The sequence below is a fragment of the Cheilinus undulatus genome, linkage group 6 (genome assembly GCF_018320785.1).
Source record: "Cheilinus undulatus linkage group 6, ASM1832078v1, whole genome shotgun sequence".
Classification (NCBI taxonomy): domain Eukaryota; kingdom Metazoa; phylum Chordata; class Actinopteri; order Labriformes; family Labridae; genus Cheilinus; species Cheilinus undulatus.
In genome coordinates, this window is record NC_054870.1 from 50,350,671 (window position 1) to 50,378,113 (window position 27,443).

General features: G+C 40.3%; 1 protein-coding gene across 1 annotated transcript; it reads left to right on the forward strand.

The window, feature by feature from the left end:
- Positions 1–604: 604 nt before the first annotated feature.
- Positions 605–24,357, forward strand: LOC121511509 (opsin-5-like). The gene is made up of 6 exons (XM_041790246.1): positions 605–743; positions 8,633–8,838; positions 18,044–18,143; positions 20,985–21,089; positions 21,175–21,398; positions 23,859–24,357. Exons 1-6 carry the CDS (start codon positions 605–607, stop codon positions 24,318–24,320), a joined length of 1,236 nt encoding a protein of 411 aa, XP_041646180.1. The 3' UTR covers positions 24,321–24,357.
- Positions 24,358–27,443: the final 3,086 nt, after the last annotated feature.

The window sequence follows — 27,443 nt, forward strand, 5'->3', positions numbered from 1 at the left end:
AGCTTGGTGCAGTAGTTACCACTTAAACATGTCTGGGAGGCGTCCACGAATGATAAGAAACCACTGTGACATGACGCTTGGAGGTGGGGCAGACGTGCTTGAACCCTGCTCCAGAGCAGGACCAATCTGAGCGCACCTCTGTGTAGCCCAGCACGGCTGGAAAAGTTAATCATCCGTAGTTTCTTTGCAGCAATGTTGCAGAAATGCAGTGTGAAAACAGAAAGTGACTCAGCTGGAGTCCAAACCCACTATAGCTGCATGTTCTCTCTGTTCTGTTTCTGCCAAACATACATTTTTAAAAGGTCCCCTTTACTGGAGTTACATGAACCCCCTCCAACAGAATTCCATTAGGCAACACGCTGACTAGACATTTCCCCCCTGTGCCAGGACCTTCACCCAAAAATCCCTATCTGCTTAGTTGTTAAGACATACACAGGATTACAGGTACAATCATTCGGAGAGTGAGTGGTGGGGTATTAGCGAGTCCATCTAAGCTGGATTTAAAAAGAACTGAGCGTTCATCCTTTCTGGAGGAACACAGCGGAGCATAGCAGACAGAGGAGAGGACAGTAAGGATTCATGAGTTGGTCTCGACACTCCGACCATGGAAATAACGCTAAAGGCTTTTCCTATGAAGGTAGTGAACATACCATGGAGGAACAATAACCTCAGTACTCTTCACTCAGACCCTCCACTGTCGGAACAAGGAGAGACTATCATTGGAGTCTACCTGTTAGTTTTAGGTGAGTCAACCTGCAGGTAATCTGAGATTTTATGCATGGAACAGGGATGAGCAGTGTTTATTCGTCTGGGGTTTTCTGCTTTTAGACTTGCAGAAAATTTTAAGAGCAATAGCTGATTTATAATAAAGAATGCTGAAGTCAAAAGCTTTAATGTGTGCATTGGTTTAATATCAGTAAAACAGCTTTTGCACTTCTGCAAAAAGCTTCAAATATTTCCCCTTTGTTTGTTCTAACTTCCATAAATGTGTGATGCACACATTTAGAGTTTTATGTTTCTCCCCCAGACCGTGTAGGTTGTATCAATGGCACTGTTTATCCGTCAGTCTATTTCGATAAAAGGTGTTGGAGGATTAAGACAGAAGATTTCCTTTTTTAATCTAAGTTTCAGTCAAACTCCCCTGAATGTCGTACTCAGTCTCTTATTTTTAGGTAGAGCAGCAAAACAAAATGATATAGAATAAGAACACTAAGATGCAACAAGTTATAAGTCTCGACTCTTCCTTCTCATCTCTGTTTACTCTAATCTGGACCACGCTAATCTCCTCTACTCTCCACATTATGGTGGAGTAGACTACTACACTCCTCTACACCATGAGCCACTTAATGATCCGTTACACACGATATACCGCCTCCTTCTACACACCACACTGCGCTTAACTAGAACCCTGGTGTGGGGAATCGTGTAATGTCATTCTGGCACGTGAAAATGCAAAAATACATTATTAGGCTGTTTCCACCAAGCGGACCGGCTCAGTTCGGGGCAGAATGGCACACATTTTTTCATTTCCATAGAGCAGGGGTTTTCAAAGTGTATGAGAGTGAGCCTCCCCTAAGAAGAACTTATTCATTTGGTGGACCCCCACCCACAAAAATGATTCAAATAGAGAAAAATTAAACAACAATATTTCAAACATTTCTGTCTAATCTTTAAACATTTTTAACATTTATATATTTTAGATATTTTGGTTTGCAAATGTCCTTAAACATCTGCCTTTCCCTCTTATTCAGTTATAATGCCATTAAATACCCCCTTTACCACATTTTTTGGGCCATATTGCAACTTCATTTTATCTTTTTCCCCTTTTTTCCACTTTTATCCCATTTTTGCCCTTTTTCACCCATTTGCCCATTTAAGCTACCTTTCATCATTAAATATCCCTTTTTTTCCAAATTTTTTTATTGCTCATATTTGCAACGTCTTTTTGCCACTTTTATTCCTTTTTTTGGCCTTTGTTTTTTACCATTTTTTGCCACTTTTTGTCCATTTAAGCAACATTTTGCCATCAAATACCACTTTTTTCATTTTTCCCCCCAATTTTTGCTTCTTTTTTGCCATTTTTTGCCCTTTTTCAATTTTTTTTGCCACTTTTTGCCCATTTAAACTGCCCTTTGCCATTACATACCACTTGTTTCCTCTCTTTTTGCCCATTTTTGCCACTCTTGACTGCTTTTTGCCCATTTGAGTCATTTTCCACTCATTTTTTGTCACTTCTTGCAAATTTTTTGCAACTTTCTGCCATTTTTCCACTTTTTCTCCCCATTTACGACCATTTTTGCCACCTTTAATCTACTTTTATTGCTACTTCAAGCTGTTTTGCCTCTTTTTTCCTCTTAGATTGTGGCTCTTGCAAAGGTATTTCAACAATTTGGCTCTTTGGTTGAGTAACACTGCTCTATAGCATAGTCCATGCACAGCAGAGGTTTGCAAAGCAAATCACCTTTTTTCTGGTTTATGGTTCTGCACCTCCCCTGAAGCTCTGTGGCGCCACCCAGGGGAGGCCCGCCTCACACTTTGAAAACCACTGCCATAGAGCAAAAGTTGAAAAGGGTCCCAAAAAAGCCGACCCCTACCGTCCCACTTTTTGGCCCCCTTCCATAAGGGTACTAATCTCACCAAACCGTCCCAAAAAGGTGGAGCTACACACACAACAATAGGGGGTTGCACTGATGTCACGTCAGCGTGGGACACAGCTGCTCGGCTCCAGGCTGCAAAACACCGAAGTCTGCTCTGTAAAGAGTGGCGAAAACGGGAGAAAAACGAACTAATGTCTGCGTAAATTGGGGATATTTGGACTCGACAGAGATCCAAACTGTTTCCTAGTCTTTGGACATTGATATCTGGCCACAAATCAAGTTTCCTGACGTTTAACTGGACCTGATTTTCAGAACGCAAAGCAGAGCCTGAAGGCTCACATCAGCCTGGTCTATCCGCGATGGATGTGAAACTAAATTAATGCTGAAGTTTTGTGAATAGGAAGCCTTGGCTCAGTTGATTCCTTGTACTGTAAGTAGTTATTAATCTACTTCTTACTTTAGTTAACCTGTGAAAACATCGCTCTGTGGTTGTTGAATGTGCTCATGAAACTTCAGGCTGCAGACTATTTTAAAACAAGAGTAGCGCACCCAGGATTTCTGACTTAATCTAGTTTGATTTTAACACCAGCTGAACTTTTACTTCATTTTTAATGTGGGGAATTCTCACAGTACAGCTCTAAACTTTCATATTTTTTCATATAAACTGTTCTAGACTAGATATATTCACATATTATCGTACCGTTACGACTCTAAACGTTTCTGTACATGTACTTCATCAGCTGAGAATCTGTACTGACTGCAGTTTACATAATTAATATGTGGTTTTATTTTGTTTAAAAAATCACTTAGCAGCATACAAGCCTCACATCCCCAAATCCAATGCCAAGTGTCAAATGGAGTGGTGTACACTAGACCAGGGGTTCTCAACCTTTTCAGCCCGCAACCCCTAAAATAAAGGTGCCAGAGACCGGGGACCCCACTGTACTTGAAGGTGGTTGAACACAGTCATGAACATATAAACATATATATATACATATAATAGTCATGTGGAAACAAGGCTGACCATTAAGGGAGAGATGGGAGAGTTTTTCTGGGGCCCAGCCAAACTGGGGGCCAGCAAAATCATGGTCAATAGTAAAGTAAAGCTGTGGTATTTTGTATTTAACCTGAATAATAACCACTCTTATCAAAGAAACACATTTTAATTCATTTGTGTAGTAAGTAGCCCTCTTTTCAAAATGAAAATCCTTTTGTTGAAAACAGAATTAAAATACATTAAAAAAAGCTAAAATTGGTTAATAATGGCAAAAAAAATGGTGGGAAAGGTGGTGAAATTGGATTGGAGGATAGCAGAAATGGGTTAGAAATGCCAAAAAAATTAGATAAAAGTGGCAAAATAACTAAAAAAATGGCATAAGTGGGTTAAAGTGGCAAAAATGGGCATATTAAGTGGTAAAAGGTGATTCAAAAGTGGCTGAAATGGTGTTAAAGTGGCAAAAATAGTTGGAAATTTGGTAAAATGGGGTGAAAATTTATATAACTGGCAAGAAAAGGTTAGCTGAGGCAGAAAAAGTCAGAAACTGGCAAAAATGGGCATATCAAATTGTGAAATGTGGCCTAAAAAGTGGTAAAAGGGGTTTATAGTGGCAATAATGTGTCAGTAGAGCCAGCAATAGACAGAGAGTGGCAAGATTTGGTTTAGAAGTGGCAAAAACAGGCAGAAAAACGTGGTGGAAAGGGTTTAAAACTGACAAGAAATGGGTTTTAAGTTGCAAAAATGTGTTCAAATTGATCAAGTTGGTGGGAAAACTGGTTCAAATTTGGCAAAATTGGTGTAAGTGGCAACAGTGTAATTTGAAAAATGTTCTTAGTTTTTTTAAGGCATCTGGAGACCCCCTCTCAGTGTCTCATGACCCCCAATGGGGTCCAGACCCCAACGTTGAGAACCCGTGCTCTCGACTATGGAGCAGTGGAAATATGTTGACAATTCACACTTCTCTGTTTGGCTTTAAGACGGCTTGAATGTTTAAGGTTACCTTACTGACTGCATTGTTCCAACGTTAAAGTTTGGTGCAGGAGGGATTATTGTACGAGGCTGTTTTTCAGGGTTTGGGCTCAGCCCCTTATCTCCAGTGAAGGCCAATCATAATACTTCAGCATACCAGCACACTCTGGACAATGCTATGCTTCCAACTTTGTGGCAACAGTTTGGGGAAGGCCCTTTTCTATTCCAGCATGACCAGGGTCCAAAACTAACACTCGCCACTCGCCAATTACGGGTAGTTTTTGTCTCTGGATGATAAATTTTTAAGAACACTCGTCAATCATGAGTTTTTTTTTTGTTTTGTTTTGTTTTTTTTTACCAGCAAAAAATTCATTTACTGTTACTGGAGAACGATGCCGGTATCGGCTGGTTTCCTGGCAGAGTAATGTGTATTTCAGGCCGAGACGATCTTACTGACGTAAGTGCGTCAGTCATGACGTCATTCACAGCGCACTGAGGTGGATAGCTGGTTGTTACTGTACCCGTACCTCCTTGCAGTGTTGCTAACTTAGCGACTTTGTCGCTGTATGTAGCAAGTTTTCAGACCTCTCTAGCAACTCTTTTTCAAAAAGGTGACTAGCGACAAATCCAGTGACTTTTTTCTGGTGTTACTGGAGACTTTTGAAGACTCTGACATGAAAGCTCGTATCGTTGTAGCGCCTCTCAGTGAGCAGTGGGTGCTGCCATGGGCCCCTCCCACTGTATACAAAAATAAATAAAATTGATTTGTTGTAGGCTCTTAAGTGGACCATAAGCTTTAAAACTAAACCAAACGTAAGAAAACTAAACTTCTTAGAAAAATAGAATAATAAATAAATGAAAAACCAAAAATAAAATTTAAAGTAACTCTACCAGAGTATCTCTTGAGTCATTTTGCCTAGCCCAGATAAAGGAGGGTTGGAATTGTGGCATTATAAAAACAAGAATCAACTGAAGCAAGTTCATTTGTTGTTTTACACATAATAAGGGCCTTTTTACTCACTTTTGTCTCTTATAGCATACATTATTGCTAGTATTGGTGCATACTATTAAAATATTGATTGAGAATCGCATACAAGACCCAAATGACATGTTGAATAATACTGATAGCAAATTACAACAATATATCTGCAATGAAATATCTGCCTGGTTGGTAAAAAATTTCACATACCAGCCAGCCTGGCTGGCACAAAGACAGAGTTCAGTGTGGAGGAACTTGACTGTCCCACACAGAGCCCTGACCTCAACCCCATCCAGCACCTTTTGGGATGAACTGAAACGGAGATAGCCAGGCCTTCTCATCTAACATCACTGCCTGACCTCAAATCCTCAACAGAATGAACGGGCACAAATTCCCACATAAACACTCCAAAACTTGTGGAAAATCTTCCAAGAAGAGTGAAGGCTGTTATAGCTGCAGAACAGGGCCAAGTCCATATTTAAGTCCGTAAGAAACGTGCTGACATGACAGTCTTGTTAAACCGTAGTCCTGGAGCATCCATTGCTTATGTCATATTAGAAAGTAAAGGTCTTTGCTCACTGACGTATAAATGATGCAGTATGCATGCACAGATCTAGTAGCAGCCTGGGATAAACTTAAACAGAAAACTGCTGTCAAAGTTTTCCTGTGGTGGAGCTTGTTGGTAGATAAAACTCATGCTCATGAATAAATGCCAATGCAGGTCGGCAGAAGAATCATGAAAAGCTTTCAGTGCTGTACTTTGCTCTTGCATTAGTGAAGTTATGTTGTCCTGTTCTGATATAAAACTGCTTCTATACTGTAGCCAAATCCAAGCTAATCACATCACTGGCAGCCATTACTACCAGCTTCCAGTGCAAGAAAACCTGTCTGCAGCTTTGGCCTCCCTCTCCTCAAATGATGCTGATTGGTCAAGATGGATCTACCTGATGACAGACATGAAATCTGAATTATCCTTCCACTTTGCAAGATTATATTTTACCTGTTAGTGTTGCAAAAAAAATCACAAATGCGTTTGTGCATCATCATTAGGTGAGATTAATGCTGAAATTAAAATAATGTTTAAAAATCCTCAAAATGTGAGTCTGCACAGGATGATTCTTAAATGTGCACAACTGTGTTCAACTATGCTTTTCCCCCTCCAGGGACGGTTGTGGTCCACAGAGTCTGGTCTGACTAGTTCATAGGTCCTGGGCTGAAACGTTTGGGAACCCCTGCACCAGAAATTCAGCCTGGTTAAAAACTGGGGATGTGGCTGATATGATGGCAAGTCCTCATGTTGTAGCTGGTTGTCAGGAGGCTTAAGACCCACCTCAGCTCCACCTCATGGTCTTGTTACTTGGTTGATCTCAAGTTAGTCTGGAACAATGTTTTTCAATATGTAAACTTGTGCTACTGAACCTTTAACCTGTTCTACTATACCTAACTCTAGTCAACTGTCCTATAAATCAATAGCCTCCTGCAGCTGACTCTGCTCTGATCGCTTTAGCACTAATCTAGTTTGGAACATACTTTAATGCTCTTTATTCTGCTCCACTAGGTGAATGTACACATATCAGATGCTGAAACTAAGACATTTTACCATTTCATAAAAAATTTTAACTCATTTTGAATCTAATGGCAGCAACACATCTCAAAAAGGTAGGGACAGGGCCATGTGTACCACTGTGGAGCATCCCCTCTTTTTTAGCAGCAGTCTGAACGTCTGGGAAGTGAGGAGACCAGTTTCTGGAGTCTTGGGAGAGGAATGTTGTCCCACTCTTGTCTGATGTAGGATTCTAGCTACTCAACAGTCCTGGGTCTCCTTCCTTTTTCTGCTGCTCCAAACATTGTCTACGGTGAAAGATCTGGACTGCAGTCGGGCCAGTTCAGGACCCGGACTCTTCTTCTGTGAAGCCATGCTGTTGTGATGGATGTGGTATGTGGTTTAGCATTGCTGAAATAGTCAAGACCTTCCCTGACAGAGACATCTGGATGGGAGTATATGTTGCTCTAAAACTTCTCTCTACTTTTCAGCATTGATAGTTCCTTTCCAGATGTTAGAGCTGCCCACGCCATAGGCACTAATGCAACCCCATACCATCAGAGATGCAGGCTTTAGAGCTGAGCCAGGAGAACAAGCTGGATGCTCCCTCTCCTCTTCAGACCACAGGACACAGTGTCTATGACTTCCAGAAAGAATTTCAAATGTTGATTCCTCTGACCACAGAACAGTTTTCTATGTAGCTTCAGTCCATTTTAAATGAGCTTTGGTCCAGATAAGACGGCAGTGTTTCTGGATCCTGTTCACATATGGCTTCTTCTGTCCATGATCCAGCTTTAACTGTCATTTGTGGATGGTTTGGCCAACTGTGTGGACAGACAATGATTTCTGGAAGTGTTCCTGAGCCCATGCAGTGATTTCAGTACAGAATCATGCCTGTTTTTAATGTAGTGGCCCCTGAGGGCCCCTTCAGCCTTGTCCCTTGTGCACAGCGATTTGTCCAGATTCTCTGAATCTTTTGATGATATTATGGACTGTAGATGGTGGGAGATTCAAAGTCTTTACGATTTTACATTAAGGAGCATTTTTCTGAAACTTTCACAATTTCTAGACACGGTGTTTTGCAGATTGCTGAACCTGAACTGTCGACAGTTAACCTAATTATTTGCAAAATGCTCCTCCAGCTGTTTGTCATTAGTTACACCTACTTTTCCAGCCTTTTGTTGCCCTGTTCCTACTTTTTTAAAATGTGATGTTGAAATGAAATTCCAAATGAGCTCATATTTTTCACAAAATTTTAAATTTCTCAGCTTCATCATCTGATATGTTTGTGGTCTGTTGAGAGTAAAATACAGATTCATGAGATTTGCTAATCATTGCATTCTTTTTTTATTTCACTTTCTACAGCGCCCCAACTTTTTTGGAATTGGGGTCGTATTTAAATCCCTAGATGTTGCTCTCTTCTTCTGAGTTATAGAGTTACATAAGAGCTTCATTCCTTTAAGATGCTCTACTCTTCCATCCTGAATTGATAGTAAATGGTGCTAAATATTCTTAGAATGACATGCTGCGTTTTGTTCTCTCTGCAGGATGGCTGTCCTGGTTTGGAAACAGTTTAGTCATGTTTGTCCTGTACAGACAGAGAGCATCGCTCCAGCCAACAGACTTCCTCACTTTAAACCTCGCCATCTCCGATGCCAGCATCTCCGTGTTTGGCTACTCCAGAGGGATCCTAGAAATATTCAACATCTTCAAGGATGATGGCTACTTAATCACCTGGATATGGACATGTCAGGTAAACGCCACACCAAGATTTAACTCGCTACCAAGGGCTCAGATAAAAACCCGTTAAATCAGGGGTTCTCAAACTTTTAAGCCCAGGACCCCAAAAATAAAAGTGCAAGAGACCAGGGGCCCCCAGTATACCTGAAGGTGGTTGAACACAATAGTCATGTGGAGACAAGGCTGCCTGTAAAGGTAGGAGATAGGGGAGAGCTTTAACCTGAAAAATAACCACTCTTATCAAAGAAGCAAGTATTTTTTTTATTCATTTGTGTGGTAGATAGCCTCCTTAAAAATGGGTTTTAATCACTTTTGTAAAAACAGAAATAAAATGGGTAAAAAATGGCTAGAATAGGGGTGCAGATGGCCTAGTGGTTTAAAGGCGCACCCCAGGTACGCGGACGGCTAGGGTTCGAATCCGGCCCTTTGCTGCACGTCTCTCCCCTGCTCTCGACCCTGTTTCCGACTCTATCCACTCTCCTCCTCTATCAAATAAAGGCACAAAAATGCCCCAAAAAATCTTTTAAAAAATGGCTTGAATAGGTAAATGATGGAAAAAAATGGCAGAAAAAGGTGGTGAAATTGGATTTCAAAAAGTAACAGAAATTTGTTAGAAGTGGCAAAAATGTGATAAAATTGGAAAAAAATGAGCAAAAGTTGGCAAAAACGGGCATAGATAGTGGTAAGGGGAATTAAATGTGGCTGAATTGACTTTAAATTGGCAAAATTGGGTGGAAAATTTGGTGAAATGGGATTTAAAATGGATATAAACTGGCAAAACGGGTTAAGTAAGACAGAAAAATGGGCAAAAATTGGCAGAAATGGTTAAACTGGTAAAAATGAGCATGTAAATTAGTGAAATGTGTTTGAAATAGATGTAAAATATGGTAAAAAGTGGTTAATAGAGGCAATAGTGGGTCAACAGAGAATATGTGCAAAGTGGCACAACTTGGTTGAGAAGTGGCAAAAACAGGCAGAAAAAGTGCTGGAAAGGGTTTGAAATGGGAAAAATGGGTTTTAAGTGGCAAAAATGTGATAAAATTGGCAAAATTGATGGCAAAAAAAGTGATTAAAATGGGTTAAAATTTAGTAAAACTGGTGTAAAGTGGCAACAGTGTAATTTTAAAAATATTGTTAGTTTTTTAGGTCATCTTGTGACCCCCTCTCAGTGTCTCGCGACCCCCATTGGGGTCCTGACCCCAACATTGAGAACCACTGCGTTACATAACCAGGAAGTTGCAGCAGCAAATCCACATTCTGAATGTGATGACTGTGCAGAATTAGAGAAGAAAAGCATTTATACGTTGATTTTCTTGAGTTAATCCCAATTAATAAAGTACATTAAAGGAATCTGAGGGAGTCTTACGGTAAATGTGAATGCGTGTGAGTGTGTGTGTGTGGGATTATGCTAGTAGCCATGTGGGCAGGAGGTTAAATCTGTAATCAGATTACCCCTGTGGAGACCTTTAAACCGGGGAAACTCTTTGAGCAGAATGGTACCTGTCAACAAGCAAACAGGAAGCTAATAAGGCTGCAGGGGCGACATTAGTTGCATAATTCAACCGTCAGGTTTCACTTTGTTGAACTGTAAAGTAACATAAGGCTGCGATGAATTAAAAGAAAGTTAGTGTGCGTCATTTCTAAGAAGAAGTGATCATTTCTGCGTTTTCCTCCTGCCACGGGCTCAGCTTGAAATGAAATAGTTGTCATACTTGAACTTGGAATTCATCCAGGGGTATTTTTCTTGCTTAAGGCGAGCTGTGGTGGAAACGGTGATACCCGTGCTGCAGCCAGAATGAAAACAAGCTGGGAACGCTCTCAGTCCCAGGAGCGTAAACTCCAACATTTAGACCCAGTTAAGAAAAATGTGCAGCTCCTTAAGGCCCCACTGCAGATAATCTCACATTTCAGACATCTGATCTCAAGTTTTCAGGTGAAGGAGAAATATTGGGATAGTGGTACGCCCCTCTCCTGGGAGAGGTGGGCAGAGAGACGGGGTAAATATAGAGGGGCGAGCTAAGAAGCGACAGAAATAGAGGAGGGAAGGAACAGGAAGGTGAAGGAGACAGGCATGTGAGAGGCATTAGCAGATTACTGCATGGAGCATGATGGGACATGAACAGTAGCAAGCTTGGCCAGATCCCCGTGTTTTTCACCCTATGGGAGAGTCTGATTGAGCCTTAGGGAGACTTTGATGCTGCAAATAAACACTGAGGAAAAAGACTCCAGAGGAAGAGTGAAGGATGTATAAAAAACATGAATAAGTCACAGCAGAGGTCGAGGTGATTCAGGGAGATGGGCTCAAAGGAACAAATCATTTCTACACGCTGCAGATTTACCTCCAAAGCTAAAAAAAAATAACAGATAAATGAGCGTAACGCTGAATTAAAATAAGACTAGTCTAGACATTGTTGTCCGCTAATCTCCTGAATGTGAGGGTGTAAAAACGTGATGACTGACAGTAATAGGATTAGGACTAAGGAAGATCACGAAATTAACCAGCGAGAAACCTTAACTGATCCATGTCACCTGGAAACTGCACAGCAGGTCGCCAGGGCCAGACTGAAACAATGGAGCTTAGTTAGCTCCAAAAACAGCGAGATAATCGAGCTAAACAATGGCATGAATGAAAGAAGACTCACACATGCTGATGGACTCAATGCTTAGGTGTAAAACTATGAAAATCAGCAGAATAAAGGCCATTAAACAGCAGCATATAGATATATAAATATTACAGAATCAGAAATATTCATTGATTCATTTATTACAAGGGACAATGCAAATTAAAGACCCTGTTAAGTGAAAATAAAATCTGTGTTTAGGTTTGTTGTATGACAGCTCACTGTGTTATGAACCCCTAAATAAAATTTCAGTCAAATAAAACATCTCTAAGTTCATTAAATTAAGCTTCGACATCATGAAAAATGAGGCAGTAAAATCTGCTCCAGCATGGTGTGGGCGTGTCTGCTGAATGAGCTGAAGCCACGCCCACTCAGGAGAAATACCATCCTCTCAGATTTAAAAAAATGTCACAATCTAAATGTTGACATAATGACCAGAGCGCAGATTAGACAAAGTCCATTTTCTGTCCCAAATCTCTGTTATGACACTTTAAATGATCCATAGACCACTGTGGCTGACAGATTTATGAAATTTACCTCACAGTGAATGAAAACCAGCATTTAACTGACTGTTAGCTTTCAATAAAGGCAGGGAAATCAGCTAACAACAGACTGGACTGAGATGAACTGCTCTGTGATTTTATATTGTAGTGTTAGAGGAGCGAGGCTATCCCCCACTGTGGGCTCATGACATCATGAGCCCACATATTAGCCCCGCCCACATGACACAAAGCCAGGAAAGAGGCAGAACTTTCCAGATTTCAGTCACATGTAGATCTCAGAGTTTTCACATGTTTACAGCAACCATATTCCAACATATCTAGAGTGTTAAGACACAAACTTTGGATTTCACTTTACAAGGTCTTTTAAAGGTGAACATGATAAGTCAAAAATTCAAAATCAGAGATTAAAAGTCAAACTTATAAGTTTCAAAGGTTAAAACATGACATTTAAAGTTAAAATAATGTTTTTAAAAGGCAAAATATGAGATAGAATATTGAAACCATGAATTTTAAAAGTCAAAAACTGAGATTAAATTCAAAACTGTAATTTTTAACAGTCAAAATATGAGGTAAACATCAAAACCATGAGTTTCAAATGTCAAAATATGAAATGAAAATTAAAAAGCATGCATTTTCAAGGTACAAAAATGAGATAAAATTTAAAGTTAGGTGTTGAAAAAATCAAAATGTGAGATAAAAGTCAAAATTGTGTCTTTAAAAGGTCTAAATAGGATTTAAAATTTAAAATTATTAATCTAAAAGGTTAAAATATGAAAAAAAAGTAAGAAATTAAATAGAATAAATTAAAAATGAACATGGACATATAAATGTGCTAGATTGTAGCCATAGGCTAATTCTCATCTGTAGTACCCAGCAGGTTGATGGTATATACAACAAAGACTACATTAAATATCTACAAAAAAATCAGACAACACCAAGAGACCAGACAACATAGACCAAGGGTGTCAAACTCAAGGCCCAGGGGCCAAAGCCTTTCACTCTTTAAGTAACACATGAATTGACTGATTAGTAAATTCTGCCCTAATCCCTGATGAAAAAACATCCATCCACTGTCTTCTCCTGGCAGCCCAGTCTCTCTCCTCAGTGATATTTTCCAGCTCCTTCTAGGGGGGATCCTCAGGCATTCCCAAACCAGATGGGACATATAATCTATCCAGTGCTTTCTGGGTCTTCCCCAAGGTCTCCTCCCAGTTGGACATGCCAAAAACCTCTAAAGGACCAGGAGGCATCCAGATGCCCGAAACTTCCCAACTATCTCCTTTTGATGCCAAAAACATGATTTCTGTTAAGTTTTGTAAACCAATTCTCATTCACTGTTATGTTAAAGTTCCTCATCTTTGAGCCTAAATAATCAGAGCCAGTTTGATTTTTCTGTTTTAGACAATTCAAAGATCAGACAGGAACATTCAGCACCACCTCTTCTCTTTCCTTCTCGTTTTTTGTTGTTTTTTGTCGCGTCATTCAGACACGTTAATCCAGTTATGAACCCAGACGTGACTGTCTCAGCAGAGGCAGTCTCGGTCACCGTGGATGAGATCGATGAGTGATAAATCCTTAAGACTCTGGCTGACTTTTACCCGGGTGAAAGTTGAGTCTGCCTCTGTCACATTTTGCCCTCTCACCGTCAAACATGACGTGCATGTGAGCCCACTGACGCTGGTTTTAGAAGCATGGACGGCAAAAAATGTCCCTGTCTGACTGCTTATAATTTCATACATGATAGATGCACAATGACAACAATGTCTTTATACACTATATTGCCAAAAGTATTTGCTCACCTGCCTTGACTCACATATGAACTTAGGTGACATCCCATTCTTAATCCATAGGGTTTAATATGACGTCGGTCCGCCCTTTGCAGCTATAACAGCTTCAGCTCTTCTGGGAAGGCTTTCCACAAGGTTTAGGAGTGTGTTTATGGGATTTTTTGACCATTCTGCCTGAAGCGCATTTGTGAGGTCACACACTGATGTTGGACGAGAAGGCCTGGCTCTCAGTTTCCGCTCTAATTCATCCCAAAGGTGTTCTATCAGGTTGAGGTCAGGACTCTGTGCAGGCCAGTCAAGTTGATCCACACCAAACTCTCTCATCCATGTCTTTATGGACCTTGCTTTGTGCACTGGTGCACAGTCATGTTGGAACAGGAAGGGGCCATCCCCAAACTGTTCCCACAAAGTTGGGAGCATGGAATTGTCTGAAATCTCTTAGTATGCTGAAGCATTCAGAGTTCCTTTGACTGGAACTAAGGGGCCAAGCCCAGCTCCTGAAAAACAAGCTCACACCATAATCCCCCCTCCACCAAACTTTACACTTGGCACAATGCAGTCAGACAAGTACCGTTCTCCTGGCAGCTGCCAAACCCAGACTCGTCCATCAGATTGCCAGATGGACAAGCAAGATTGGTCACTCCAGAGAACGCGTCTCCACTGCTCCAGAGTCAAGTGGCGGCGTACTTTACACCACTGCATCCGACGATTTGCACTTGCTGATGTATGGCTTGGATGCAGCTGCTTGACCATGGAAACCCATTCCATGAAGCTCTCTACCACTGTTCTTCAGCTAATCTGAAGGCCATGTGAAGTTTGGAGGTCTGTAGCGATAGACTCTGCAGAAAGTTGGCGACCTCTGCGCACTATGCGCCTCAGTATCCACTGACCCCGCTCCATCATTTTACGAGGCCTACCACTTGGTGGCTGAGTTGCTGTGGTTCCCAATGGCTTCCACTTTGTTACAATACCACTGACAGTTGACTGTGGAATATTTAGGAACCAGGAAATTTCACCACTGGACTTGTTGCACAGGTGGCATCCTATCACAGTACCACGCTGGAATTCACTGAGCTCCTGAGAGCGAGCCATTCTTTCACAAATGTTTGTAGAAACAGTCTGCATGCCTAGGAGCTTGATTTTATACACCTGTGGCCATGGAAGTGATTGGAACACCTGATTTCGATTATTTGGATGGATGAGTGAATACTTTACTTTACTACTTTATAGTGTATTTTCAAAGGGGAAAACTGTATTTCAGGTATTGTTTAGCAGTTAAATATCACATCTGAGTCAGTAGAATTATAAGAAAGGAAAGTCCGTCATCCTCCGGTCCTTTAGTTCCGGCTGTTTGGATAAGTTGTTGGACCGTGGCCCAGACGGCCCACGTTTAACATCATGTCTGGAGCTGTACAGTTGTACGTGCATGAATAATGTTGAGCGCAGTCATCAAATTAGGTTTTTCAGGATGCCAGAGTTTTAGATTTTAGTAGAAAAAAAACGTGTTAATGACACCTCACCAGTGGCAATTATACAGCCCACGAGGAGCCTCGACATAATTTCAAACAAAATTAAATCTGACAGAATTTTATTCTAAAGTAAATAAGGTGATGATGATGCCCTGCTAGTACAGAATCATGTCTTTTTTAACACAGTGCTGCCAGAATCACAAGCTTCCACTCCTGACCTTCAGCCTTTTCCCTCTCAGAGATTTCTCCAGATTCTCTGAATCTTTTGACGATATTATGGATTGTAGACGGCGGGATATTCAAAGTCTGAGCAATATTGTTCCACTTTTTTTTTTGACACTTTTTTGCAGATTGGTGAACCTCTGCTTATCTTTACTTCTGAGAGACTCTGCCTCTAAAATGCTCCTTTTCTACTGTAGTGGAAAATGTATTCATACTCATGTAACTCATTTGTTTTTCACTTCTGGGTTGTGAGACATCAGATAAGAAACCACCAACACTTAGCGGTTGGCTCATGGAGGAAGTTGTAAAAGATAGGAACAACTTGTCTTGACTTATTTTTACACTCATGGAGGAAGTTAAATGAGACGGGGACGACTTTCTAGCAGTATCTTACTTTTGCACAAGTAATGCAGAATGCAGAAATAGTGCAAACTAAGGTCAACACCCATGAAATACTGTGTTTACACACTGCAGATAGGTTTTATCCTGTCTGGCGGTACTCTCCCTTCAGCTGTCTGATGTGATTGTTGTTGTGAGTCTCCTCTTCTGGCATGAATATCTTTCTAATAAACCTCATGATAAAGACACCTCTGACTTGAGCTCTCTTTGCTTGTATCCTGAATCAGAGAAAAATCCTAAACACTACTCAGTCATGTTACTGAAATGTTGATGATTATCCTAATTAGCTGCAAAGCCTTCTGTTCCCCCGTCCCTACTTTTCTGAGATGTGTTGTTGCCATCAAATTTAAAATGAGCTCGTATTTTTCATGAAATGCTAAGATGTCTTTTTTCAAACTCTGGTATGTTTTTGATATTCTAATGTGAATAAAATATTGGTTTATGAGATTTAAATATGGTAGCATTCTGTTTTTATTTACAATTTAGATGATGTCCCAACTTTTTTGGAGTTGGAGTTGTAATAAATGTACTAAATTAAGCAAGTGCAATATTACCTTCAGTATTTACCATAGAAACAAAAACTATAATGTAATTTTATTTTCGTTGTTGTTCAGCCCTTCAGGTAATAAATGTGCCAATTTTACCAACGGACTATGAGAAACTGAACATTTGACACACTGGTAGGAGCATGCAGGAGAAGAAGGAGGAAAAAAACAGCATAAGAAGAAAAAATGCTTTAAAAACCTTTCTAACCAACTTTCCCACCCATTTAGGCCGCTATTAGTTACTCTTTCTTATCAGTTTTACATGTTTCCACATTTTTGCCACTTTTCTATCCCATTTTATCACATTTTCCAACAAATTTTGCCACTTTTGAGGCACTTTTGCCATTTCTAAACACTCCCTAATCCCTTTCAGTGCAATTCTTGCCACTTTTAACCCATTTATTGTTTTAAGCCACTCCAAACACATATTTTCCAACTCTTATTCTCCTTTCACCACTTTTTCTGTCCATTTCTGTCGATTTTAACCACTTTTTGCATCATTTAACCAATTTTTGCCATTTTTGACATCATTTTCAATCTAATTTTTCATTTCTTCCTCTTAACTTTTTGCACTATTTTTCTGCCTGTTTTTCTCCTCTTTTTCCAATTTTGCCACTTGTGGTCTGTTGTTGCCCCTGTTTGCAGCTCTTTCCACCACTTTTTATGCCCATTTTCTGCCTTTTTTAACCACATTTTACCATTTATTGCACCAATTTTGGCATTTTGAGGTATTTTTCCCGCTTGTAAACCTTTACACCATTTTAATCCCAGTTTTATCACTTATCAATCACCATTTTATCACATTTTCCACCAAATTTTGCCACTTTTAGCCACTTTTGCCATTACTAAACACTTGCCAACCCTTTACAGTGCAGTTTTTGCCACTTTTAGCCCATTTTTACTGTTTTAAGCCACTTCAAACACAAATTGTCCAACTCTTATTCTCCTTTCACCACTTTTTCCGTCCATTTCTGTCCATTTTAACCACTATTGGCATCATTTAACCAATTTTTGCAATTTTTAGTATCATTTTCAATTTAATTTTTGCCCATATCTTCCAAGTAGCCTTTTTTTGCACCCTTTTATCCAATTTTGCCACTTGTGGTCTGTTGTCTGTTGTTAACCAAATTTTACCATTTGTTGCACCAATTCTTGCCATTTTTAGGTATTTTGCCACTTGTAAACCCTCTTCACCATTTTAATCCCTCTCATTTTTGCCTGCTATTTTTAAAATTCCATTCCACCACCTTTTCCACCCATTTCCATGGTAACTGATCCAGCCTAATTTGGGGCCTCCCAAAGTCCTTTTCAAGTAAGATATTTGTTTTCAGTGTATCCAGGAGCATCTCTGTACAGCTCCTCTGCTGCCTCCTCTGTAGATTTTGTTATTACATTGTATTTTATTGCTTTCACATATTTTAATTGGACATGTTTACTTTAAATTTGACAGACACTCTTGCTCAGATTTAAGGGTTTAAACTCTGGAGCACTTTGACTGAAACTCAGACAGGAAGAGCTCCTCAGCTGCGGCGTCTTTATCTGATAAAGTCCAAAAACTAAACAAACCTCCACAGACAAAGATCTGGATCAGACTCTGGACCTGCAGCCTGAGGCCGCTTTAAAGATGTGCTGCCGTGATTCAGCGACCTCTTGTTTTCTTGTTTTCTTCCAGGTAGACGGTTTCTTCACCTTGCTGTTTGGCCTGGCGAGTATTAACACCCTGACTGTTATCAGCGTCACCAGATACATCAAGGGGTGCCACCCGAACAAAGGTGAGAGCTACACTTCCTGACAACAAGCGAGGGAGCATGAAGAAAGCCTCAGACATCGTCTGTGCCTGCCTCACATTCCTGGACCTCTTATCTGACAGAAAAGTGTGGTTTGGGGTGCTAATGAAACCTTATTACCAACTCCAGCTATGGAAATTACAGCCATCCGTCTCCAGCAATTTCATTTACATTTGGCCAACATGTCATTTAGTAAATTTGAGGTGACATGCTCTATTTCTGGATGCTGAAGAATGTCTTAATTACATGGAAATTAGGCCAAGCCTGTGTTGTCAGATGGGATAAGAGCTTTTACTGTTTGTGGTTGTTCAGAAAACACAAGCAATATAAAAGCTGTATGTGGGTTTTTATGTCAGCCATGAAAGCTGCTGGTGCATGTGGGACATCAACAACTTTATTACCTGCAGCTGAAAGTTCTGCAAACAGGAGATTTAAAGCAACACGACATCACTTTTCCACAGTCTCAGGTTGATCTAGAAGAACACAGGGTTTCAACAGGCATGTTGTAGCTCTGGGAGGAGGTTGTGGTTCCTTTGTGAGAGATACTTGCAGTTTTATGGGTCTGGTTCACACACCGGCCTCCAGCTAAAAAGAAGCCAGTTAGCCATGTCAGGTCTGTTTTTATTCAGCTGAGTATAGCTGAGGCTAAGAGAATCCATTAGAGGTGGACTTGCTGGTGTGTTTTGGATTATTAACCTGCTGCTTAACCCAAATGAGCTTGAGATCATAGCTGAAGCAGCAAAGCAGCCCCAGACCATCTCACTGCCACCACCATGTCTGACTGTTGGTCTGATGTTCTTTTGATGAAATGCTGTGTTAGTTTTTAGTTAACTTCTGTCTCGTCAGTCCACAGAATATTTTCCATGAAGTCTTGGGGATCATCAGACGTTTTTTTCAAATGTGAGACGAGCCTTTGTGCTCTGTGTCTTTCTTACTGTTGAATCTTGAACTCTGACCTTAAATGAGTCAAGTGAAGCCTGCAGGTCTTTAGATGTTGTTCTGGGTTCTTTTGGGACCTCCTATATGAGTCATGACAGGCCAGCCACTCCTAGGAAGGTTCACCACTGTTCCAAGTTTTCTCCATTTGTGGACAATGGTTCCCATAATGAGTCCCAAAGCCTTAGAAATGCTTTGTAAGCCTTTCCAGACTGTTACACCAGGAGATGGCGGACATGAGTAACTTCAATCCCAGCAGCATTTGTGGGTGTGTTTCTATTCAAAGTTTTGGAGTTGAAAGACGCACGCCCGGTCGAGGAGACGGGTCGGAGCGTAACAGAGAGAAGACAACGGATTGTAACGAGAATACTCACAATGCTGGGAGGAATAGAGGAATATTCACCCTCTGCCAGTCGTCCAGTGAGTCCATGGGTGAGACTGTCAGTGTATCTGTTGGCACCAGCAGGCAATGCTTCCACCATGACAGTCCACCTTTAGCTACACCAATGCTTTGTCTAACCGTGTTTCCACCCCACTGGGGAGGGAGTAATTGGCAAATGCCTTGGTGGGGGGCACATGGGGACAGATCCAGGAATCGTTTAAAGGATTCTTTACATTGGGAGATAGGGCTAATGGCGGAGGTCTGCGCTCTCTGAGTGCTTTTCTGGTTTCTCATCTGTTCTTGAATTTCTTTAGATGGCACCAGGATGCGTTGCTTTTTGAGATCTTCTAGCCTACTTCACTTTGTCAGACAGGTTCTATGCTAGGGGTTTCTGGATTCTGGTATTCTAGATTTGAGGTCTGGCAGTGATCAGACCTGGGTGTGGGTAGTGAAACTGACCTCAGAGGTGAGTAACACTAAATTTTTGATTTAACAAGGGGAGCAATGACTTTTTCCACATAGGGCTCGGTAGGTTTGGGTGCCTTTTTTCCCTTGATAAATAAAATCATAATTAAAAACTGCATTTTTTATTTACTCGGGCTATCTTTGTGTTGTCTGTGGCAGCAGATGGCTACCAAAGTTGATATGTATAATATACCAGTGATTTTCTTCTCCTTTTCCCCTCAGTGAATCACAAACGTGGCTTTCTTTACATTTCCCAAAAAGAGCAAACATATTTTGTTGATTGACATGACTATAGGCTACATAAATGCCTTTATAATGCAAAAGTTTAAAAAAGGGCCTGGCATTAATGGCCACTTTCATCTGTGATGATTTTTAAAAAAGTTGGCATGCATTTTAACCCCATAAAGATCCACAAAATCTTCTTGTTCATACCCATAACCAACCACAGGTCAGCTATCTTTAGTTCATTTTCATAAATTAATGATATTTTGGTGTTTTCGTTCATTCAGTCAACTCCAAACTTGGAGAATTTGATGATTTGTCTCATTCTGCTTCCTGTCTGTTTTGTTGCTTTATAGTTGTAAATGTTTTTGTCATGCAGACTTAAATCTATTGTTGTCGACTTTGCCTTCATAAAAAGGCGTTTGGGTGGCATGTTTGCTGAATAAACAAAGGAGAGTAGAGCGAGGAAATGATGCAGATTAAAGCTGAGTAGATAAAGAATCTATATCTCCAAACGCTGATGACTCACTCTCACATGCTGTCCCAGGCTTATCAGTGGAAATATTGACCTAAGATACGCTGAGAAATAATCCAAACTGATTTCCTTCCTCCTCCTGAATACAAAGCGGTGCGTACAGAGGTTCTTTTCAGTGGCACATGTTTGCAAAGGCTGCTGATAAAAGAAAAGACCTCATTGTTCATTAAATGTCACAATCCTGACATTCAGAACAAACCAAGACTCTTTTTGTGCCTCTCACATTTCCATCCTGTGCTCCCTAAAGTCCTAACCTTTTCAAACTGCTGTCTTCTTCTCTCTGTAGCTTACTGCATCAGCATGAACTCCATCGCCGTGGCAATGATCTGCATCTGGACCGGAGCGGCGTTCTGGGCCGGTGCTCCTCTGCTGGGCTGGGGCAGCTTCACAGGTCCATGTCACTCATGAACCTTAAAGAAACATGACACTGTTTTAAATTTAACTTTGAGCTGATCTTGGTGTCCTGTGTTCCTCAGATCGAGGCTACGGCACATGTGAGGTGGACTGGTCCAAAGCCAACTACTCCACCATCTATAAGTCCTACATCATCTCCATCCTCATCTTCTGCTTCTTCATCCCCGTCATGATCATGCTCTTCTCCTACATCTCCATCATCAACACGGTGAAGAGCACCAACGCCATGTCAGCTGATGGTCTGCTCACCGCCCGACAGAGGAAGGTGGAGAGAGACGTCACCAGGGTGAGACAAACCAATGACTCATTACATCTCTGTCTGGACGGATTCAGAGCAGGGGTGTCAAACTCATCACAGCAGGGGCTGTGGTCCTGGATTCAGGACTAACCTGAGGGCCTAACAGGGTCCCCTTTTTAACCATAAACTGTCAACCTTAATTCACAGTTAATAAGATATGAAAGAAAAAACTTAGCACTGGTGATAAATGATTATGATATTTAAAAAGTTAAAAAGAAAAGTTTAAAGGCTCACAATCTGGGAAAAGTAAATTTATTAGTTCAAAAGGTCCAAACATGAAATTGAATTTTTAAAAATAATGTTTTTTTTATGGCAAATATGTTAGAAAGAAAGTCAAAATCATGAGTTTAAAAGGTCAAAAATGAAATAACATTTGTAATAATGGAATTGAGAGTCTAAATATGATTCAAAATTTGAAATTGTGAGTCTAAAAGGTCAAATTATGGGATTATGAAGTCAAAGTTTGGAGTTGAAAATATGAGATAAAATACAAAATAATTGGTTATAAAGGTGAAAATATCACTTAAAAATTAGAATAATGAATCTTAAAGCTCAAAATATTATATGAGAAGTCAAAATTATGAGTTAAATTCCTCAAAATATGAAATGAAAAGTCAATATCCTAAGTTTGAGTCCTAATTGTGGGATGCAAAATTGAAAATTTGAAATTAAAACACATATAAATTTCTTTTCCCACATTCCTGATTTCTTATCTAAATATCTTTATTCCTTACTTTTTCAGATTTCATTACTTAATAAGGATATTATTAGAAAATCTGCAGACCTCAGACCGATGGGCCAGTTAGAACAGAAATATGAGATCATCTTGCAGGACAGATTTAAGTTTTCCACTGTTCTGCCGTGAGTTTGACACCTGTGCCCTAACCTTAATGCTTAAACCTAACCCTCAAATTACTTTAAAATGATTCAGGAAAGACTCATTTTAATTAAGTGAGCCAAAATTAAGAAATTACCTGGGAATTACCAAGTAATTTGTGTAGAACTTTTGATCTTATTTCTAAGAAATTACATGGTAAAATACTGCCTAAGTACCAGAGAATTGGCACAGTATTATAAGGGTTAGGGTTAGGGCTAGAGCAAAGGTGTCAAACTCAAGGCCCGGGGGCCAAATCCGGCCTGTGGAAAAGTGAAATCTGGCCCGCAAGATATTTCTGTTCTGCAGATTTCCTCAAGTATAAAAATGTGAACTTATCCTGATGATTTAAGATATCTTTGCTAAGTCATGAAATCTCAAAAAGTAGGGAGTAAAAATATTTAGATAAGTCAGGAATGTAGGAGAAGAAATTAATTTGTGTTTTAATTTCACATTTTCAATTTTGCATCTCACAATTAGGACTCAAACTTAGGATATTGACTTTTCATTTCATACTTTGAGCATTTCAACACTTAATTTTGACTTCTCATATACAAATTGAGCTTTAAGATTTATTATTCTAATTTTTAAGTGAAATTTTGACCTTTATAATCAATTATTTTGTATTTTATCTCATATTTTCAACTCCAAACTTTGACTTCATAATCTCATATTTTGACCTTTTAGACTCACAATTTCAAATTTTGAATCATATTTTGACGTTTAATTTTATGATTACAAATTTTATTTTGTATTTTGCCCTTTTAAAATCATGATTTTGACTTTTTTTCTAATATATTTGCCATTAAAAAAACATTATTTTTAAATTTCAATTTCATGTTTGGACCTTTTTGAACTGATCTTTTTAACTTTTTAAATGTCAGAATTGTTTATCATCAGTGCTAAGTTTTTATTTCATATTTAATTACTGGTGAAACAATGTTGACAATTTATGGTAAAAAAGGTGACCGTGTTAGGCCCTCAGGTTAGACCTGAATCCAGAATCCGGCCCCTGCTGTGGTTGAGTTTGACACCCGTGGGCTTGAGGATTGAGTTAGGGTCAGAAAAAGTGGGAAAAGAACCCCCTTTTCTGGCAGTCTTGGTCGAGTTATTTGGTTCAAACCAGGTCTCCACTGACAGATATTTAGAAAAGATTTATACGACTAAGAATGGTGTGTGTCACGTGTCTCAGGGTGAAGAAGTTGCATACCTTTATACTTTGCTGATGCATTTCAAACTGAAATAATTCTGACCAGTTAGAGAGAAGATATGTTTTGCACATCACACATATTGGTCTGCTTGTAAATGCACCAGTGTGAACACAAATCCGATGTAATTGTGCAACAATGGAACAAATTGGTCCATGATTAAGACCAGATCAATGAAACTGGTGTGAAGCATTCTGGAATACTGTTATGTTGGTGCAGTCTCACTGCACATATCCACCTCTTGCAACCCTCCTTCTAAACATGTGAACTTTCCCTTTAAAGCTCAGTTTAAAGTATCCTGTCTGTAATAAAGCTCCTCTCATGTTAACTCCAGTCATGACAATTGTTCCCTCATGTTGCCTCTAGATTTCCATTGTGATCTGCACGGCTTTCATCATGGCCTGGTCTCCATATGCAGTGGTGTCTATGTGGTCGGCCTGGGGCTTTCATGTGCCGAGCACCACCAGCATCATCACGCGACTCTTTGCCAAGTCTGCCAGCTTCTACAACCCGCTCATTTACTTTGGCATGAGCTCCAAGTTTCGCAAGGACGTCTCCGTGCTGCTGCCGTGCGCCAAGGAGCGCCGGGAGGTGGTGCGTCTGCAGCACTTTAAGAACATCAAACCCAAGGCTGAGGCCACGCCCCCGCCGGCATCACTCCCGGTTCAGAAGGTGGAGGTGAAATACATCAAAACAGAATCCATCCACGACAGCGACTCAGGGGTCAACAGCCCCCCTCAGACCCCGCCATCTGACCCTCAGGAGCAGATCCACGTCGACCTGCCGTCCCACATCGAGACATCAGAGTACTGGTGCGACCGCCTCTGAGGACTTTTGAGTTTTTACAAACCACTTTCTAAGTAATGACGGGAGATTATCTGTATTTTTGTATGTTCTGGTCTTATCTGTGCGTGTTACTGTGTGGATGTCAATAAATTATTTTCTCCATCTCAAACTGGATTTAACAACATTCTTTCCAACTTTTAAGACATTATAAAAAAAAACAGAACTTCTGAAGGGCACAGAGGCTTTCCTTAAGTCTCGCTGCACCCTAAAAAATGTTCAAATGTCAACTGATTTTAAAAAGCATGGCAGACCATAGACAAAACAACATTTTCAGAAGATTTTGTAATGGTGGTCCATCTAAAGGAAGCAGTATAAACATGACTAAGGTACAGCAACATAACGGCAGCCTCCAGTAGTTCATGCTTCCTTGTGCGATGCTCAGTATTTCCATGGCAACACTCCGTGTCCAATCACAGGGGCTCTTGCATGCCATGGTCACCCTCGTAAAACATGCAACAGTTCCAAAAGTGAAGCTTTCCTCTGGCTGTAAAAAACTAACATTTGGCATTGGACTAGGTGGTGTGAGGCTTACATGCAGCTGCTCGGCCATGCAAACCTTTTATGAAGCTCCCACCAGTCAGGTTTTTTTGATTATATGCCAGTGAACTCTTCAGCTATTGAATCAGCAGAGCTTTGGGGGCTTTTCAGTCATTGACCCTGCTCTGTGATTTGGTCTGCTTCGTAGCTGAGTTGCTGTTGTTCCTAAACACTTCCACCTTTAAGTAATATCACTTACAGTTGACTCCATCCAGCAGGGATGAAATCTCACAAACCGTATTGCAAAGGTGGACTCCATCACAGAATTCACTGAGCCTACCGTACCCCAACCCCCTCCCGAATGACACATTTAGGATCACAAGTGTTTGCAAATGGAGACTGAAGGGTTAAGTCAGTGTTTCTCAACCAAAGAGCCAAATTGTTCAAAAATACCTTTGCAAGAGCCTCAATCAAAGTGGTGAAAATTGGCAAAAATGGCGTGAAGTAGCAACAAAATTAGTTTAAGGTGGCAAAAATGGTCAAAAACAGTACAAATGGGTGAAAAGGGGCGAAAATGAGAAGAAAACATGGAAAAATGGGTCAGAAAGTAGCAAAAATGGGTGAGAAGTGACAAAAAATGACATACAGATGGCAAAAAAATGGTCCAATGGTGGCAAAAATGTGGTAAAAAAAGATTGAAAAGTGACTTAAATCGGCAAAAAGCAGTCAAGAGTGGCGAAAATTCGCAATTTCGTTGAAATACTGTACCTGTACTTGTACTGTACTGTGTGTCAATGACAATAAAGGCCTATCTATCTATCTGGCCTATCTATCGAAAATGGCAAAAAATAGAACACAAGTGGTATTTAATGGCAAAGGTAGCTTAAATGGGTGAAAAGTGGCAAAACAAATTGATGAAAAGGGCAAAAATGGGCAAAAAAGTAGTAAAAAATTGAGAAAAAGTGACAAAAAGAAGTGGCAAAATTGGACATAAAGTAGGAAAAAAGTGGTATTTAATGGCAAAGGTATAATGAATAGGTGGAAAGTGGCAAAAATAGTCAAAAAAGCAGCAAAAATGGGTGAAAAGGGGCGAAAAAGAGGAGAAAAAGTGGAAAAGGGGTCAGAAAGTAGCAAAAATGTGTGAGCAGTGACAAAAAATTTGTTACAAAAAATTTGTGGCAAAAAAAAAGGTCCAAAAATGGCAAAAACGTGGCTGAGTGAGTTAGAAGTGGCTGAAATGGGCAAAAAGCAGTCAAGATTGGCAAAAATGGGCAAAAAAAGGGAAACAAGTGGTATTTAATGGCAAAAGGAAGCTGAAATGAACAAAAAGTGGCAAAAAAAAAGATGAAAAGGTGCAAAAAGAAGTGGCAAAAAGAAGTGGTCACAATGGACAAAAAAGAAACAAAAGAGCCACATGTTGAGTATCACTGGGCTAAGTGCTGATTTTATACACCTTTACACACCTGAACTCAAAGATTGACAGGTTTGGCCAAATACTTTTGTCCACATAGTGCATCACCTTAAGAAACCTTTTCTGCAGAAAGCTCTCGTTTTGCTTTCTTGTAAACAAATCTCTCACTGTGAATCTTTGCTGTGAATCCAAACCAAGGCCGGTTTAGCATCCTGCAGTCTGACTCCTGCCTGGTTAAAAGGCATTAAAACAGCCATAAATATATTCATAATTAGTTAAAGTGTTGCTGATGGCTTCTTTTGCTCTTGTAACTCATGAAGTTTGAGTCTCAGTTTCACAACCAGCTGCAAACTCCTCACAGCAGCTTTAATTATGGCATATTTGTATCCTGGCACGTCCCAGCTCTGGTGGGGAGCATGCAGAGCTCATTTTACTGAATTTTCTTACAACACTGTCAGATGAGGGAGTGGTGCACTAAAGCAAGAGATGCACAGAAACATCTGGAGACACTGAACCGTCCTCGATTGAAGCATGTGATGGCACAAATGTCAGCCATTTCCCCTGCTGCCCCCCAGGGCCTCTTCATCCCTCCTTCCCTCAGAGATATCCTGCTACAGTCTGGAGAAAAGTGCTCATTTATTAAAGCTGCATGGTGTCAATCAGACGAGGTCAGGTTGGAACAAATTTGATCTCCACTTAAAGCAGGATGTCTCCTTTTTTGATACAGAAGCTGTGGGAACTTGCTCCGTGGTTTAAGGTGAGTTAGGACAAATTTTTCTGTTGACAAGCGTTCAAACTGCTGAAAGAGAAATAAGCAACCCTGAAACAGCGCCTCACAACATCAATGGGCAATTATTTACTTGGGCCATGAAGGTTCAATTTAAAGAAAAAGTTCCCGAGGTGTTTCCTGCGGTTCTGTAAAGACCTTAATCACACGCACAATGAGCTCTTTATAGCAGCTCTTAAGACGTTTAAATCAAAATGGCAATCAGCCTGAGGATAACATCTATATGGAGCGTTAGAGCGGCAGCTGCTGTGCCGATCTGCATAAACACACAGACTCACACTGTTAGGAGAGCTGAGGAGGCCATATGACTGTTTGTGTGTTTGGAGGGGCTGTGGGGGGGTCACTGGATGTGCCGCTAAGTTTCCCAGAGAGGTGTTGATTGGTTTATTGGTCGGAGGAGGAGTGATGCTCTGGTGAGAGTTTGCACACT

What these genes read in the sequence shown, in the direction of transcription:
- LOC121511509 (XM_041790246.1), top strand. Translation starts at nt 605, where the DNA reads ATGGAAATAACGCTAAAGGCTTTTCCTATGAAGGTAGTGAACATACCA. An exon ending in AGTCTACCTGTTAGTTTTAG is followed by an intron (nt 744 to 8,632) that starts GTGAGTCAACCT and finishes TTCTCTCTGCAG; the next exon opens with GATGGCTGTCCTGGTTTGGA. An exon ending in TGGAGAGAGACGTCACCAGG is followed by an intron (nt 21,399 to 23,858) that starts GTGAGACAAACC and finishes TGTTGCCTCTAG; the next exon opens with ATTTCCATTGTGATCTGCAC.